At 39.2% G+C, this 17,690-nt stretch overlaps 2 protein-coding genes across 2 annotated transcripts; both read right to left on the bottom strand.

The window, feature by feature from the left end:
• Positions 1-284: 284 nt before the first annotated feature.
• On the bottom strand, positions 285-1,035 carry LOC148732049 (uncharacterized). The gene has a single exon (XM_088758187.1). The coding sequence runs from the start codon at positions 900-902 to the stop codon at positions 438-440; it is 465 nt and encodes a 154-aa protein (XP_088614313.1). The 5' UTR covers positions 903-1,035; the 3' UTR covers positions 285-437.
• A 334-nt stretch (positions 1,036-1,369) lies between these two features.
• LOC111321726 (uncharacterized) lies at positions 1,370-13,128 on the bottom strand. The gene is made up of 10 exons (XM_022924690.2): positions 12,990-13,128; positions 10,370-11,196; positions 8,461-8,632; positions 6,494-6,752; positions 4,975-5,202; positions 4,235-4,489; positions 3,331-3,516; positions 2,974-3,096; positions 1,914-2,045; positions 1,370-1,714 (listed from the first exon to the last, which is right to left on the bottom strand). The coding sequence occupies exons 2-10, from the start codon at positions 11,172-11,174 to the stop codon at positions 1,520-1,522; spliced, it is 2,355 nt and encodes a 784-aa protein (XP_022780425.2). The 5' UTR covers positions 11,175-11,196; positions 12,990-13,128; the 3' UTR covers positions 1,370-1,519.
• Positions 13,129-17,690: the final 4,562 nt, after the last annotated feature.

The raw sequence follows: 17,690 nt of genomic DNA, 5'->3' as shown, positions 1-17,690 counted from the left end.
AAACTCAGCGAACTCGGAATATCCGGGACAAGGGGTCAGTCTTAAAAAGCATGACGAATATTTCGAACAGCGCACTTTCAATGTGTTTATGCGATCGAGGCGGAAATCTGAGCCGCTAATCAGTGCATATCTGAGAGGAAAAAATTTCTAGGGACTTTGGACTAGTTTTCTTTAACTTTCCTTACTTGTTTGATAATATTTATTCCGCTCCTTGTAGCTTAACTATTCAAGCAACAGTTTTTCTGTCAAGAAGTTACTTTTGATCACGCAAAGTCTCTATCATGTCAGGTAACTCACCAAGAGATCCATATTTTTCTTCACAAACAATCAGACAGAAAACAAAACAACTAAAGTTTCAAGTCCCTTATAACATTTCCTTGCATTGAAATAAGATGGTAATTGAACAGGAAGAAGATCTTTTGCAGGCTGTTCACGTTTCAGAAGAAGTATGGCTGTGTTACTTTAAACAGTCCGTACGCTGCAACAGCGTCTAAGAAAAAAGCGCATCCAATCTTGATATATCGACGAGCTTGACCTCCTGTTGTAGATAGTAAGGTCGTTCGCGCAGCTTCAGGCATTTTCTGTTTTGCTGGTTTCAAATCTTCTCCCTTCGCTTTCTTCATCTTTTCATTCATGTCTGTTAGAGCTGAGAACAGCCTGGCGTGTATGTGTGCATCACTCTTCGCAATCTCTTTTTCTGCCTTGGCTTTCAACTGGAATCTTTTCATATCCTCCTTTGCCTGCTTGCACAGATCTTCAACATTGTCCAAATCATCAAAGTACTTGTCGCATCGTTTTTCAAGTTCATAGAATTGTCTTCGCACTTTTTCGATCGCGCTTTCCTTCTCATCGGTTGGATAACGTACTCTTGTCACAAAACTTTTGCTAGCAACTGAAGCCATTTCGAGTCCTTTTTACTTGCAAACTCCGCTCTTTGTTTGTAGCTCAGCAACTGTTCTAGTCGGAACGCAAGCGAAGTTTTCTTCTGCTTGTTGTAAGTGACATAACAATCAAGACGTTTTCTAAGCGTGCGCTCAGTAAGTTGAAGCGCGCGCACGCGCTTTGCAGCACAAGGAATAACGAAAAGAATCAAAGAGGAAAGACTATGAATCCTCTTTGAGGAATTTTATGAGAAGAAAAATTAAAGAGCTTTAATACCACTTTAGTGATCGACATAAGAAATTATTGTAGTTGTTATTTGTTTTATTTGTTTCCTTCTTTAAGCGGAGAGTCCCTACAAACCACACGATCGTATTTTTTGGCGTAGATTAAATCAGTGACTGACACATCATGCTTCTGTGAAGAATGAAGATATATCGACAGTAATGAAAAATAACAGTGACAACGATGATTATTGATGCAGCAAAACTTATTGGGGTAGTACATCGAGGAAGCGAAATAAAAAAAAATATGGCAACAACTGCTTGGTTATTAGGTCGATATATATTTTTTTTTGTTTGGTTTTTTTTCCGTCCAGTCTTTTTATTGCAGTGTGGTACGCCTTAGAATATTTTTCTTTTCAAGCATAATGCCTGTAGGCCTCGAAGGACTGCAAATTCTTCGCAGACTTTTCATCGTTACTCTTCGGTTTTCCTCTTTTGGGCGGGTTCAGGATTTCGGAACAGCCTTCCCTCTTGGGCTCGTTGACGCATTCGGCATAATTTTCGATGTGTTCTTGAAGAAAGGCGAGCGGTGAAGAACCTTGGCTCAATACCTGAGAAGTAAGTTTAGACAATTTTAACTAAACACAAAACGATAAGAGAAAATCAAATTATCAGACGAAAAAAAGAAACGCATTTTGCTGCCACAACCAACTAGGAAAATGAGTCAATTGAAGATACTTTTTTCTCTCCTTCACTCAAAGAGGAGAAATCATAAATCATAAATCAAATTATTTTTATTTTGTCATTCACCTGGTAGTGGAAGTCTTTGAGATTGAATTTTTCACCCAAAGCATTTTCCGCATAATTTCTGTTTTTCACAAGGGCTATCCTGCCAACCATATACGCGGTGGACTGGCCTGGCCAGCTCTGATAACGAGTTACCTGTTACATAGAAGAAATAAGGTCATGAAAGTCTAGTAACGCATTTTTTGCAATAGCATATCAAAATATTTACTGGATGACGACCACAACGTGTGTGGCAGACAGTTTCTTTAATAAGTGTCTAAATCTGTTTCACACTCTTGGGTTGGTGAAGAGAATGTACAGTTCAAGTGTTTTACACAAAAACAACAATGCAATGTCCCTGGCCAGTGTTCGAAGTGAATTTTCCGCGCATTCGCTTAGTCATGGGACGTCTTGGTGTCTCTGACTACAGTGAGGAAAATTATGAAGATTCCAGACCACACCCGAATCTCAGTTCACCTTGGCTGCTAATAACGCCGATCTGAAAGGACTCAACTGAGATCTCCTGTTTATTTCTAAGCATCACGGGATAGCATCAGACCCTGAATACATTACAAAGAACTTTGGAGAAACAGAATAGAGAATACAAGAGCCAGCAGAGGGAAATTTCAAGAGTATACAATACAATACAATACAATAGAATGTTCTTTATTTCGAGAGGGTAGACACATGATTAACCCAGTAAAGAGTTTTCTAACACATGGCCCTCTAATAAACCCACCCAACCCACCCCAGGGGAGGACATCCATCACACAGTAATCTCGTGCTTGGGAAATTAACGTCTCCTACCCCTAACCCTGCAGGAGACGGGACCTCCATTTATTCGTCCCTATCCGTGAAGACTAGAATATCTAAACCATTTCTTGATGTTATAGAAAGGCAGCAAATTCTTCTCAATTATTTTAAGACCTTGAGTGCTGGTCCGGCCGGGGCTCGAACCCTCGACATCCCGCACAACAGTCCAGCGTTCTATCCATTGAGCCAACCGGGAGGCGGTTAGCTCAATGGAGAGTAGTATACACTATACCACATACTTTTACCTTAGAGACATTGATACTCTTCTTACCTCTTTACGGGTGAAGTCAGAGTCATCCCAGGCCTTATCGACGAATAACTTGATAGCTTCATCTCTTTTCATTCCTGTGTAATGGAGCCCTGTGTCTACAATCATTCGCACTGCTCGCCATATCTGAAAACGCAGATACGTTAGTATCGACACCTTTGAGAAGCTACTTTTCATCTTTTGGATTTTTTATTTGCTAGGAGCAATATGTGAGAAAAAATCCCTTAGAGGCTAAAACGAGAAGGAACGAGAAGGAACTCGAATCCAGGGTACTGTGATGGGAGACAAGCGCTCTTATCGGTATGCCATCTCAACTTTACCATTTTATTCTTTTCTTAATTTAATATCATTATTGCTCACCTGCCATTTCAGCATGCCGTACTTTTTTAATGGTCTTCCATCGTAAACATCAGTTTCGTCTGATATTAATGGATTCTCGCAATAAAGAGCCCATCCTTCTAAAAACGCCGTGTAATATGTCTTCGAGCTTAACCAACCAATTGGACCTCCACAGGTGTCCTTAAAGTGCTCTCTACTCCCTTGGATCTACAACAGCAAACATTATAGGTGATATCTGAGATAAGAAGAATTGTCCAGAGGAAAGTCGAATTGCAGGAATTTCAAAAATAAACAAAACAACTCGACTTTCTAAAAATTAGCTTTAGCTGTGGCACATCAGCGAGGTAGCTTTTCTTAAACTGTTTCCACTCTTCAAATTGCATCTTGAAGTATTAGATTGTGGGAAGGGAGATAAGTAGGATAGTTCGGAGAAAAAACTTTTGGAGCAGACGAGATCGAACATTACCTCAAATGACTCGGGAATCGAATTCAGGTCACAGCGAAAACACCGTTCCTACATTTTGATGTTAGACTTTCGAACCAAGCCGTCTCATAAGAGTTAAAAATAGTCAGAGCGTTTAAAAACGCATACCGATTTTTGCAACCTCGTTCCCAGGGCCTTTCCCCTTAGCTAGGGGTGGGGCGGGAAAAGGGGGCCTTTTCCCGCCCCACCCCCAACTCCACCTCCAACTAAGGGAAAAGGCCCTGGGAACGAAGTTGTGATTTTTGGTAAAGCCAAAAAAAAATGGTACCTAATTACCAATATACCCCTGTTTTAACAAATCTCGTGTTCGGAAAGTTGCGACTTTCCCTTCCTTTTTCTGTGCCCTCCCAACTCTCCAATAGTGTCACATTGTAAGTTAATTTGGTTACAAAGGCATGGCTTAGATAAGGCAACAACAAACGTTAAATATGAAATTTTCACCTGGATATGGTGACCTGGACGAGCCTCGTGAGCATTAACACTCCACTCAGAAAACCTTGGCCCCAGTCTATCCAGGAAGAAAGGAATGTTGTAATGGGCAGGCTCGGTGCACATTGTATCACTTCCGTCGTAGCTCTGTATGCCGCTGGAAGGATTCAGGTCTGGTCTCAGTTCTATGGGACAGTTGGGTGTCGAGTGTTTGTCCCCAGCGAAGTAAAACATGTCGGTAATTTTGGGGTATAGCATACTCATAACCTAATTAAACAAGAGAATGATCATGTTCAAAAAGGTAATCATAAAGAACAATCAGAAAAAAAGACATAATTTCATTCAGAACCAGTCAGGCCTAAAGGTAAGAACGAGTAAATTGCCTCGAATGAGAGACCTATGGTGATATCAAAGCAAATGGGATTTTATTCCAGTGACTAAAATCAATATCAGAGACAATTGTCAGAGAATTGAAATGATAAAGTTGATAGAAAGGAAAATTTAAAAACAAGGAATTATGGCTAAGAATAAAAGATAACCAATCAGTTTATAATTTTAGACCGATTGTACAACGTTGTTCCTTATTTGATGGTTATTTCCTTTACATTTCATTAAACTTCCTGCTTTTACCAGCGAAAATCACCAGCGTACTAGCCCTTTCGTTCGAAGCCTAAGCTTAATTTACTAGAAATAATCAAACTTAACTTCAACATTGGCTGCAAACAAATGAAAAAGTACGAATCAGTTCATACCGATCTGGCCTCCGTAAACCATTTTTCAAGGGCTTCCCATCTGGTTGGACAATATTTCTTTGCACCCTCAATATTGCTGCATTTTTCGTGCGCATCGTCATTAGATTCGTTTGCAGGAAAGGTTTCATCATTGAAGTACTCTTCGGAAGAGTTTAACTTTTCCTTGAATTTCTTTATAGCTGTAGTTTCGTTTTGTTCCCCAGTTGCTCTTTTAGCGGCTTCCACAGCCTATGTAGGTAAAAAATGTAGGTGAAAGTCTGTAGTTGAGCCAAGTGCCCATTCAGATGGAGTCAATCTCGGTTTCCTCAGCACGAAGTGACCAGGAGTATCTTTACTTCCCCCCTGGATGGGTAACTCCCAAACAATAGATCAGGCTTACCCGACAATTCACGGGTACCCATTTATACTCAAGGGTGTATTCTACAACCCAGACCTATCGACCGGGAGTCCAGTGCACCAACCCCAGGTCCCCGCGTCTCCCGACACACAGGTAGTGTAGAACCAGTGAGGCTGAATCAGCGAGAAAGTAAACAAAAGTTCTTTTAGGACGCTCTATCAATACCGACTTATTGCAAAATCCTTACTTCTTTACTAACCACTCACATACATCGTGTCGCAAGCATTATTTAAGGCTTTAACTTTGGCCAGTTTTCGGATCGCTTATGTTCAAAAAAAGATAAGTTAACAGCAGAAAAAAAATTAAGGAAGGAAGCAAATTCCGCTACCACTCGCAAAACCGAACTGTGCATTAGTTATAGGATATTTAGTCTCACTGCAATGAAGGTGTAATAATAATAATAATAATAATAATAATAATAACTTAATATTTATATTGCGCAAATTAACATGTGAATATGATCAAATGCGCATCACAACACTTTTCGGGGGACTTTGACCGGACTGCATCAGCAGTTTACAAACAATCGAAGGAAACTTATTTGAAGATGCCCCCTCCCCCCAATCCCAGTAAACAGGCCAGACCACATCACAGTAATCTCGTGAGTGAGTTTTTTAACGTCCCCTGCCTAACCAAATTAGCTAATTAGTAGATGCAGGAGACGGGACCTACGGTTTATTCGTCCTTATTCGAGAAGACTAGAATGTCTATCCATTTCTTGATATTATAGAAAGGTAGTGCGTTCTCCTCAGTTATTTTAAGACCTTTAGTGTTGGTCCGGCCGGGGCTCGAACCATCGACCTCGACCTCCCGCACAACAGTCCAGCGCTCTAACCAATTGAGCTAACCGGGTGGCGGTTAGGTGTGTAACGTTATTCTGTATTTCTATCATTCGAAATCACGCACTCACTCAAAATATATATTTGCGAATCACCTATCGTGAAACTCTGTATTAAGAGAAGGAAAGTCTTGCTGGGAACTGGGCAGATCAATTCGATCAATGAATGAATCGAAGCCATTTATCCTATGACAATTCTAAACAAAGTATGAAAAGCTCTCAAAGAACCCTCCAAAAGAGTCCTATTCATCGATAAATTGATTTCAAGTCTGCGAAATACATACCAAGGGGTACAGCTTATTTAACTGCTCCCATCCCAGTCTGTGCACATCCATCGGTGTCATATCATTGGTCGTGAAATATGGTAAGATCTTAGCGTAGGCTTTGGAACCGTTCAGCTTGACACCGTCCGATAGTTCTGGTTTTGTTCGCCAAGATGTATTTTCCTTTCCATCGTACCAAACGTAAGCTAAAGGTAGAGAGGCCAAACCGCTGGACACGTTACTTGGAACGCAGTAGCGGTAATGTTCGTACTCAAGATACCTACAAGACAGTAATTTGTACATAAAGGAAAAGCATGCTCCAGAAACCATAAAGCTTGATCTGTAACATTAAAAAGTGTCCATAAAAGCCACCCCATCTCACCTCGTATAGTGCCGATTAGAATTCAAAACTGAAAAATTAGGTTCACTGGTTTTCTTTTGGGTTACAGGCTCATAAAGCTATTACTGAGAATGTTTCTGGGAGACTGTTACGTCAAGATAATTTGTTCTCATCTACTCAGTCCTTAAATAAATGTGACTTGGCCATCGTTGACAGTTTTGCTAGCTTTAAAAAACTCATTACAGTGGCCAGTTACATACTTTATCAACTCAGTTGATAAAAACGAACTTTCTTGTAATATGAATAAAGGCTGATAATTTCTAAAGAAACTGTTTGGGGCTGCGTGGGTGGGGGTAACGAAATAATTTGGATATATCAACAAAGTTGAAATGATTAAGAATTCCATTCCTTTTTCTCAGTTTCTAAGACTTCGTCGTTTGTAGTGACGACTCTGATTTCCACCACAAATCAGAGTCAATTTCAGGTGCCAGTTTTTCGATAAACGTGGTTACCCTGTTTCTGTCGTTCAAGCGGGTTACCACCGCGCCCAACTTATTGATCGACATTCAGCACTAGAAATGTCACAAAAGGAAGATTCCGACCGCATTCCATTCACTCTCACGTTTCACCCTCACAACCACTCAGTTAAATCCATCATTCTTAAAAACTTTAAACTACTTCAAAACGATCCAGAGACAAGCACTATCTTTTCGCAGCCTCCGCTCATTTCATTCAAACACGACAAAAACATAGGCAATTTTCTGGTCAGAAGTTCTTTTCAGACTAATGACCAACCAGGCACTTTTAAATGCGCTCGTGCACGATGCAAAACGTTTCCTTTCATTCACAACACTGATAAAATATCGGCACCCAAACGATCCATTAAGATCACCGATCACTTCACGTGCATCTCCGCCAATGTAATCTATTGCATAACTTGCACTTATTGCAAAAAGATATACATCGGCGAAACAGGCAGAGGACTAGGTGACCAATTCCGAGAATACCTTCGCGATGTGGAAAGGAATGACAAGGACACATCGAAACCAGTCGCTAGACATTTTAATTTACCTAATCATTCTAAGCAACATATGGTAAACTGCGGTCTTTCCTTACACTTAGGTGGCACGGTAAGCCGTAAAACTCTTGAACAAAAGCTCATCTTTCAAACCGGCTGTCTAAATCACACAGGTCTCAACGAACGCTTTTCATTCCACCAATTTATTCTTGTTTTTCTCGTTGCCATGTTCCCACCAATAACGTAGCTCCATTTTCTGCCTTTAAAAGCACACACAACCCACCATTCCTCTATTCGCTCCGACGAAGGGCTAACGCTCTAAACGTCAGCTTTTGTAATCTTTGCGGTGGCCAATTTACCATTTCAACTTTGTTGATATATCCAAATTATTTCTTGTAATATCCTCACCCACGCAGCACCACATTTTTTTCTTCTTCCAACATAGCTTTATTTATACTGTTATGTTGCTTAGTTTGGTACACTTATATGCTTACAAAGGATTACCACATCTTGAAAACCAACTAGACATTTTTAGTACCAGTTTTACGCAACAAAAGGTTTGGTTGTCTGGATTCGTCAAAGGAAAGATAAATAAAAATAATGTGACCATTTTAAACTCCATTGCTTTACCTCAATAGCTTAGTCATTGGCTTCCCAATGTACTCCACAAGGTATTGACTGACGGAGTCATTTACCGTCATTCTCTGATGGTTACCCCTCCACTGGGTTTTCATTTCGTCCGTGAGCTTGTCGTAATAATTCTCGCGAAGAGCTTGAGTAACGTATTTCTCATATAACACACCTGGAAATTAAGGTTGAAAAAATGGAATAAAAAAAGCTGTACGAATTCAACGAGTGTCAACAAACATCCGAAGCTGCATTGTTTTTATTTTAACTCGCTCTAAATTATAGTCGGCAAAATTTGCGCGTTTCTCGGCAGATGGAAAGCTAAAACCAATCGCTTCTTCATTGTCAGCTTCGTTTTTCGCGCTTCAAGCAGGGTGACTGTTTTTGCTTCATCTCCCATTCTAGTACTATTGGTTTTGGTTTCAGACTCTCGAGAGGCCTAGGGTTTCAATGAATATGTGCAATGGTCCGTTTAAATATGCAGTGTTCATTGAATAGTTTCTGCTTACGATGCGGTCATTATTTTTTACCCTGGTGGAGTGTGAGAATTTTGGTTCTATCACGATTAAAATTACCCAATCCTCCCATAAGGCTTTCCAATATTTTTATGACCACCACCCATCCCCCCATCCCAATATTCTTTAGTTCCTTCTTTATACTCCGTTGTAGAAGATTGAACTCTCATTTGCTCCCCCCCCCTAAAAACCACGTAATCCTCAAAAATCCTCCTTGCCCCCTCCCCCCAGTAAATGTCTGAGCTTAGAATCAAAGGATATCGATGATGTCATCGTTTGCGGCCCCACAATTTAAGCTAATTAACGAAGGACTAAAATTTGGTCCAGTTGTATCTTTTAGCGAAAGAAACCAGGTCGATGTTTTCCTATAACCAAAAAAGGCGTTAGACCTTTTAGTCACGATTACGCCTTTTTAAATTGCGTAAGACATCACTTACTTAAAACGTTTCACGAAATACATTTGATTACTTTTAATTAAGTAACCTAAGCGGTGACTACGTACGCAACAATAAACGCGGAATAACAAGCGAACTTGTGCGATAGTTTTTTTCTAAAGGTATCCTGTCATTAAAAATTACTTCGGTCTAAACAACGGAGTCCGAAATTGCGTTCCTTTCACATCTAGGCTGGATAACAGCAATCCTGTTTTTTTAGACTTGACGATTTAAAGATATGCAACACAAGCACACTCTTTAGAGTGCGTTGTGGGAGATAAATTGCTTTTTTTTTGTTTAGATAGTGTCAGATAGGGAGCTGAGAGATAAACGGTGCAACCAAGTTATGTTTTCTTTGTTGACTGATTGCTTGATCCTAATATTATGTTATAGTTTCGACTCTTTCGGTTAAGGGGAACTCATTTGTGCATGCGTCTTACAAAATTATGTTCAATTATACCCAAGAGCGAGGGCATGTTGTTTTCCTGCTTTTGTGGTGGCATTAAAGTTACATACATTCTGATGCGTTTATCGATGGCATAACTAATTATTATAGCCATTACAGCAAACAATGAGAAATATGAAGAAACTTCTGTCGTATCATGTAAACAGTGTTCTTTATCGGCGGAAAATACAACCAAATTAAATTTCTTATCATTAGTGGTTGAAACAAATCTAAGTTTTGAGTTTCACCTCGGGGCTGTTGCTAAAAAAGGACCAAAAGTATTTATTGAAGCCTTTCATGTCATTTTGACCGTAAGTGCGATCTTTGGCAAAATGAAAAGAAACAGAAAAGTATTTACTCAAGTCTGTCATATCATTTTGACCATAAGTGTGATCTTTGGAAAAACGAAACGAAACAGAAACTACGCTGAAGTATAAAATCAAGGCACCTGAAAATATTTAGTATTTAAGAAAGAATATTCCCCTACCCTATTATGAATAAAAAAATAAAAAACAAACCTGTTTCGTTTTTCAATGAGATCTGGAGGAACCTATTTCTGAGTGCATTCTTTCCCGCTTTACAAGCATCTTGACTGTAAACCATACCGTGCGACTTTCCCATTTTCAGATTTTCTATGTAAGTCAAAATTCCTTTCTTGTGAGTTTTCAGCTTCTCTTCTATAAGCTCTATATCCTTCAAGTTTTCTGGCTTTAAACTTTTCAGCAATCCTTGCAAATGCGCACCCAAGTTGCAGATGACTTGTTGCCTCGGGTGGCAATAGAATGTTGGACCCATCATCCAGTCTCCGGCGTAGAAATTCATGTCAAAAGGCTGACCGAACATGGTCTTTAAAAAATGTTTGAGCTGTGATAGTGCTTTCCTTTCGCGAGGCTTGAGCTTTTTAGAGTCCACTTTTATTTCCTTGACCGTTTCGTAGAGGCTCCACGCTGCATCAGTGACGCTTTTTATGTAATTTGGCGTTGGATTGTAGGCTGTGTACTTCTTCTTGATTTCCTCTCGAGAGGCATCGGGGTCTTGTGGCAGCAAGAAAGGATGTTTCTCATAGTACGTCTTCTTGGCGCGCAAAATGATCTCATCCAGACGAATCCGCTTGGCCTCTCCAGAGTAGTCACAGAAGGTTGATGATGACGACGACGACGTTGGTTTGGATGTCGACGAATCCTCATTGTCCCCCTTCTTTTTAATTGCAAGAACAATTAAAACGATTCCAACGATCAAAGCGATGACAGCGATTGCAGCAAATAGGATAAGGAGTATCCTACCCTTTGACTTATCCCTTTTGAATGCAATGTCGCCGACCATGATTTCTATTTACCTTGACCTCCTAGGTAGCAAAACGATAACAGCATCTATTCAGTAGGGGGCCAGGGTAGAGTGGTGTTTACCTTTTCTGCTGTGTACGCTCACAAAAAAAATATTTACATAATTTGAATTTTTTGAGTGTTGAGTGATCGTGTAACTAGGCTGATTTTAACTTATGAGTTGTTTCGATTATAATTCATGGTCTAACCACTTGAAAACTTCTCAAATTTTAATATTCTTGGAAGGAGGCCACGAAAATTTGGAAGTTTCACGACCTCAAGCCACGAACTCCATTGATCTACGAATATTTGCTGGATCAAAATTATACCAAGTTATTCCATAATGAACACTCAGAAAGGTTATTAAAGTCCTAAATGTAATAACTTTCCTAAATGTAATAAAGTCCTAAATATAATAACATTTTGTCCCAAATGTAATAAGCCTCCCCGCAATAGTTTAACTGCGCTTGTGCATCCACATTGAGATGTTAAAGCGACAACTATTGCACACGAGAATCCTCTGACCAAAATTCATGGCCTATTGCGGGCTCGCTTGCTGATTTTAATCATTGGTTGATTTTTTTTGGCTTGAGATGTAGGCCGAAAAGCACTGGCTACAAACCTTCATACTGATGTACTTTTCCCATCAAATTGACAGATCTCAAAACAATAAAACGCTGACCAATCCGGCCATCTTGACCGAACAGGCTTGGTCAAGAGATTTTATATTTTTGGCAAGTCACTTGAATTTTTCATGGAGAAAAATGCGTTTTCTTTTCAATAATCACGGATAACGGAAAATAGTTTCTTTGTTTCACGTATCCCGACTGGCATATTATTCACAGTTCACGGCTTTTAACTTTTTACAATCACGAGTCACGGTAATTAAAAACAGCCGATCACGTTTCACTGAAAACCCCCATATTTACATTTAGAGATGGAGACGAGACGGACGAGACGAAATTATTTGTCTGACCATTTACTAATGCATATTTAAAAAAAAAAAAAAAAAAACTGCTACTAGTTGTTGAAGAATCATAGCATGAAAACTGAAAATTTTTAACCTTGGGCTCCCAAAAGGAATTTATGAAAAGGCAAATCCGAATTTGCGGAAGCATTGTACGGTAGTTGTAAACGAACGATGAAGTTAATTTAATATTACTACAAGTGTTGATTACTCATTCAGAATGGAACAATCTACAACGAATGAAAGAATTGAAGCGGAAACTGTTTCCAAACAGAATTTAGTACATAAACTTCAACATTACCTATATTCAGGAATACAACTCGTTAATCGACAGCAGATAAAGGCTTATCCTTTGCATTTTCTTCTCAATATATAGGACGTTGTATCTTAATTTCTCCTTGGCGTCTTCCAAAATATACCACAAGGTGTGGTGAACTTTATGTTGGAAGAAATCCAAAGTGATGACGCAGGGATATTCGCAGCGGAAGGCTTTTGAAAAGTTCCACAGTATATGTACTTTCCTTAGTCTTAAAACTTATTAAATGGTCTTCAATGCAACCCTTTGCCTCTACTTTAGGTTAGACTTTGAGAGGTATTTCTTTTTGTGCGAAAAGGTCGGAAAATGTTTTTGTTTTCCGCGATGAGCGATCTTCTCAGTATTTGGTTAAGGTATTTGCTTTCTCTTTTCTGTTGTGACTGTATAAAATGGAACTTACAAGGGACATCGATAAGAAAGCGACAACTGTAGCGATCTTTCTTGTCCTGTCAATAAAGGTGCCATTTGCGCTCACAACGAACACTTATCGCAGACATTCATCTATATGGTGGTTAGTCTTGTTAGATACCTACCTTAAAATTCAAGTTTCTCGACTGCACACAGTGAGGCTGATTAGCGTAATGATTTATACATCGGAAATGCGCAATTATATCACGAAATTCATCCTGATAATTCCCGATGGGAGTGTCGCGACAAGCGTAAGTATCGTTTCCCACGGTTTTTTTTTTTTTTTAGAAAGGTTCAAGCACGTTTTCTGGTAATTTTAGTGCGCTTGGGTGCAGAAACGTGTATTGCGTGTTCAATCACCATATCCATGGCGAATAGCAGTTGCAGTCTTTTGCTTCCTGTCACGAATCACTAGTGGTAATTGCTGGCGAGCCGGCCTAGCGAGGCAGCAGCCTATTCTTTACAATAGCAAGAAAGAGCCAAAATTTGTCGGATGTAAGATAGGAGACATGCGCATTCGATTGCGTTTTTTATATCCGGGATACTTGTGATGACATCACGTAAAATGCACGTGGAAATATCGATCGATTTCGAGTTGAGGTAAATAATTCGACCATCGAGTTACATTTGCCCATTGAGGCGAAAGAAAAGCTTGCAATCATAGATTCAAAATATGAATAACTCGTTGAAGCTATCCATTCAACAAAATGTGGATCGCCCGTTAGCTAACCATTCAACTGCAAACTCAAATGACTGGGCTAAACTGCAGAATAGCCTACAACTCATTTACAGGTCATTGAATAAGAATAGCCTCTATTGTGATAAAAGAAGATATCAATTAGGGTTTGATGCAAATTCTGAGTCGATTTCATCCGTGGAGAGCACCCATTCGACCGTCGAGTCCAATTGTTTTTCCCCGGGGGGTACTCCCTTATAAGGGCTTACTGGGGACGTGCGGTCAGCCAGGGTATGTTTTTCGAGATTTTTGTCTTAAACAGGGTATCGAATTTATCATTTTTTATCTTAACCAGGGTATCGATTTATCAATTTTTGTCTTAAACAGGATATATTTTCTTGCAAGATAAACAGCAAAATTTTTACAAGCTCTAATTTTAATTAATTTTTAATTCCGTTGATTTTGGCATTGATACCAGGTACATTAAATGTCTTAAACAGGGTATCAAAAATCGGAATTCTGTCTTAACCAGGGTAGGAAAATCAGCGATATTTGTCTTAAACAGGGCCAGGCTATGAGGGGTCGCGCCGCTCCTCCCCACCCAGGAATATGTCGAGTACCCCCCCCCGTGTGTTTTTCAACCTTTGAGTCAAAAGGAAACTTCTCGAGCACAACACTAAGTTGTCGTTTGCTCAATGACGTTGAACATTCCTCAAAATGTGGTGGTCTTGCCGAAAGGCCGTTGGCGAGTTTTGAAGGACAAAAACTTGATTGTGATATTTACAGCATAGCGGAGCGCCGACAAGGGTTGATGAATGCGAATGACACCTTTATCCTCGCCTTTCCTTTTGTTCAGCTTTGATGAATACTTCCATGCACAACTTACAAGCAGGCAATTATTACTTCTAAAAATGTCACTGATTATTTTAAGTGAATCAAAGGGTTCATTTTATACTTTTGACCCTCATGCTAAAAACGGTGATGGTATGCCAAATTCACAGCAACTTTATCAAAATTTGGAGATTTAGGTGAACTTGGAACATTCTTTTGTTCTTTAGCAAATGAACTGATATGTGAGTGTTTTGAAATTATCCCTCTGACGCCAGCACTCACTTTCACATTGAAACTACTAGTTAAAGATTGTAATCAGATTATATTCGCTCATTTTAATGTCGAAACAAGGTAAAACAGTTAACGCTAAGGAAATAAGTGTCGTGCACAAGTCTTGGATCACGAAGAAAATCATTCCTACTCTACTCGTCTCTCAGTAGCTAGAAGCTTCTATATAAAACAGGCAAGAAAAAATCATCAGTTGCTTTCCTTTTCCAGAGTTGGTGCGAAAATATGGAATGGCATCCCCCCTGATTTTCGTAAGCTAAGGAAAGCACCTTTTAAACGTAAGCTAACTCACCTGCTTTTGAAAATTCTTGAAATTGAGGAGATGAATGTTGACTTGCGCTACCTTGACCTTTCTAGCTTATATTTGTATTTCAACTGACCAGCTTTCTCCTTGACCTGTTAAAAATCTTTTGAATTGTATGACTGGCTCAGTTAGAACATTTAACATAATTATCACTATTATTAGTTATTACTTATTTTTACTCGTTTATGTATTTATTTAATTGTTGTGTGTGTCTGTGTATGAGTGTGTGTGTGTGTATATGTGTGTGAGTGTGTGAGAGAGAGCCTATACAGTGTCAGTTTAGGTAGCCCGCCTAGAATAGCTTTGCCAACTGCGGGCTACAAAGGCCTTTTTTCTGCAATTTCAAAATAAAGTCAATATTGTTGTCAAAAAAAAAAAAAAAAAAAAAAAAAAAAAAAAGCAAGAAAAGAAAAGAAACAATGATGAATGTTTGACAGGTTAGGTTTGCGGTCGGATGTACGTATCTAAGGCGTTTACGTGTGATAACGATAAAACAAAGAATGATTAGAACGGTTGTGATGAACGAAAGTATGACTGCAATAAAGTGGAGAAAACGGCAGATACAGTCCTAAGTGTTTGTTGAACCAGCGAGATATTAGGGACTTTAAGCAGTCAGGACGGCAACGCCACGGAAGACGTCGTTTAAAAAATGAGTTTCTACTTTTAGTTAGAATTTCGAAAATGGCTCCACGTGTTTACCGTCTCATAGGGCGCCAGACCTCAAACTCAACATAACGCATACAAGTAGCGTTGAGTTACAAATGTAAATCAAAATAATTTGCCGCCACGGTTTCGCTTCGCAGACGACGCAAATTTTGGTGATTTCACGTTGTTGTTTTGCAAAGGACGGCTCAGAAATGTACAAAGTTTTTAAACGCACGTGCTGGGGTATTGTTCTGCCAATTAGATCTATTGTTTTTCCACGTTCTCGTTGCCGTAGCCGTCGTGGTTTGCTTAAAGTCCCTAATCCTAACGCAGTGGAAGATTCCGCAAAAGGGAGACTAGAGTTGAAACTAGGCTTCAAATAATTAAATAGCATCATTAATATATAGATTTAGCCAAGCCTAAAAGCAGAGCTCCAGTTAGTTTATTTTCTAGCCTTCATTTTAATTAAAAATCCTTGGCGCTGCCCGTCGAAGAGTTTATTTAAGGAAATTTAAGGCCAGTTCGGGTGGGGGAGGGAGAAGGGGGAAATTGGCGGGGTCTGGAGCCTAGGGACGATGTTCTCACAACTTGCATAACGATCAACACGCATGTTAGTCAGCGGTATTTATAAGCAGCTGAAGAACTTCGTCGATGTTCCTGATGTTTTGAACGGAATTGGCGAGGATAGGGAAGGTATTCTTCCTCAAATAGACAGTATCAGTTCAAATTATATTCTATTGAGTGTGAATGATAATTTCAGAGCGAGGGAATTAGCCAAAATTGGAAGAAACGACGGTAAACGACTTCGAGTTAGGATAGATTTTACTTTTGGCTTAGTCACAAGTGAAGGATTTATTACTGAAGCAAACAGATTTCGCCCTAATAAGAATCAAGAATGATTTGTTAATTTTGAGAATCGAGAAAGAGAGCCAGCTGTGTTTATAACACAATAAACACACAAGAGAGTCGTTTACATTTTTTTGTTTGTTTTGACTGTCTTCTACCGCTTTTTGCGATTTCGTCGCATACATTGTCCAAAAGTACGCTAAAACTTGCTTTGATTCAACATGAGATTTACTGTTTTAGCCGTTATGGTTTTAGCATTACTAACATTTATGTGGGATAGGTCTGTGTCATACGTTGGGCATGTGCGAGTGGATCAGTCTGGCCAGCCGTGCACAAAATTCCACGCGCAAAATTTTAATCAATTAAAATACAACTTCCTATATATTGAGAAGAAAATACAAAGAAAACGCCTTTATCTGCTGTCGATTAACGAGTTGTATTCCTGAATATAGGAAATGTTGAAGTTTATGTAAATTCTATTTGGAAACAGTTTCTGCCTCAGTTCTTTCATTCATCGTAGATTGTTCCAGTCTCAAGTTAAATCAGTGTGGCAAACGAGAGACTTAACTTTGAATGGTCGCACAATGTTAGTTAAGGCCCTAGGCATATCCAAGATAGTTTATGCGGCCTCAATGCTTAGTATTCCTGAAGCGGTTATTAAAACAGTGCAAGATAGAATTTTCAAGTTCTTGTGGAAAAATAAAAAAGATAAAGTAAAAAGAGCAGCAATATATCAGTTATTCTCTCATGGTGGTGTGAACTTCCCAACTGTCCACACTGTGGTAAAAATCACTACGCTTGAGCTGGTTAGGCAGGTTCAGCCTGGCAAGCTATTCCTAATAGTTATTTTAATAAATATGGAGGATTATCTTTCCTATTGAAATGTTACTACAACTCTAAGTACTTTGACAGGAAAATGCCCCTTTTTTCCAGCAAAATGTTAAACTATTTCAAGGAATTACGCAGTGGTTATCCTGATGTTTACAATAGTGAATTTATTCTTTGGAACAATAAAGGAATTACCATAGAGAGCAAATCTATTTTCTGGAAATATTTGTTTGAAAAAGGAATTCATTTCGTACAGGATTTATTGAATAAAGACAGTAAGTTCTTATCTCTAGAAAATTTTCAAAGGAAATATAATGTTGAACTAAACTATTTAAAATATTTTCAACTTATTGCTGCGATCCCTAATTATTTGGAGGGAAAAGCACAGGCAACTGCTGTAACAAACAG

The sequence above is a fragment of the Stylophora pistillata genome, chromosome 4 (genome assembly GCF_964205215.1).
Source record: "Stylophora pistillata chromosome 4, jaStyPist1.2, whole genome shotgun sequence".
Lineage (NCBI taxonomy): Eukaryota > Metazoa > Cnidaria > Anthozoa > Scleractinia > Pocilloporidae > Stylophora > Stylophora pistillata.
This window is presented reverse-complemented; position numbering and strand designations above follow the sequence as displayed.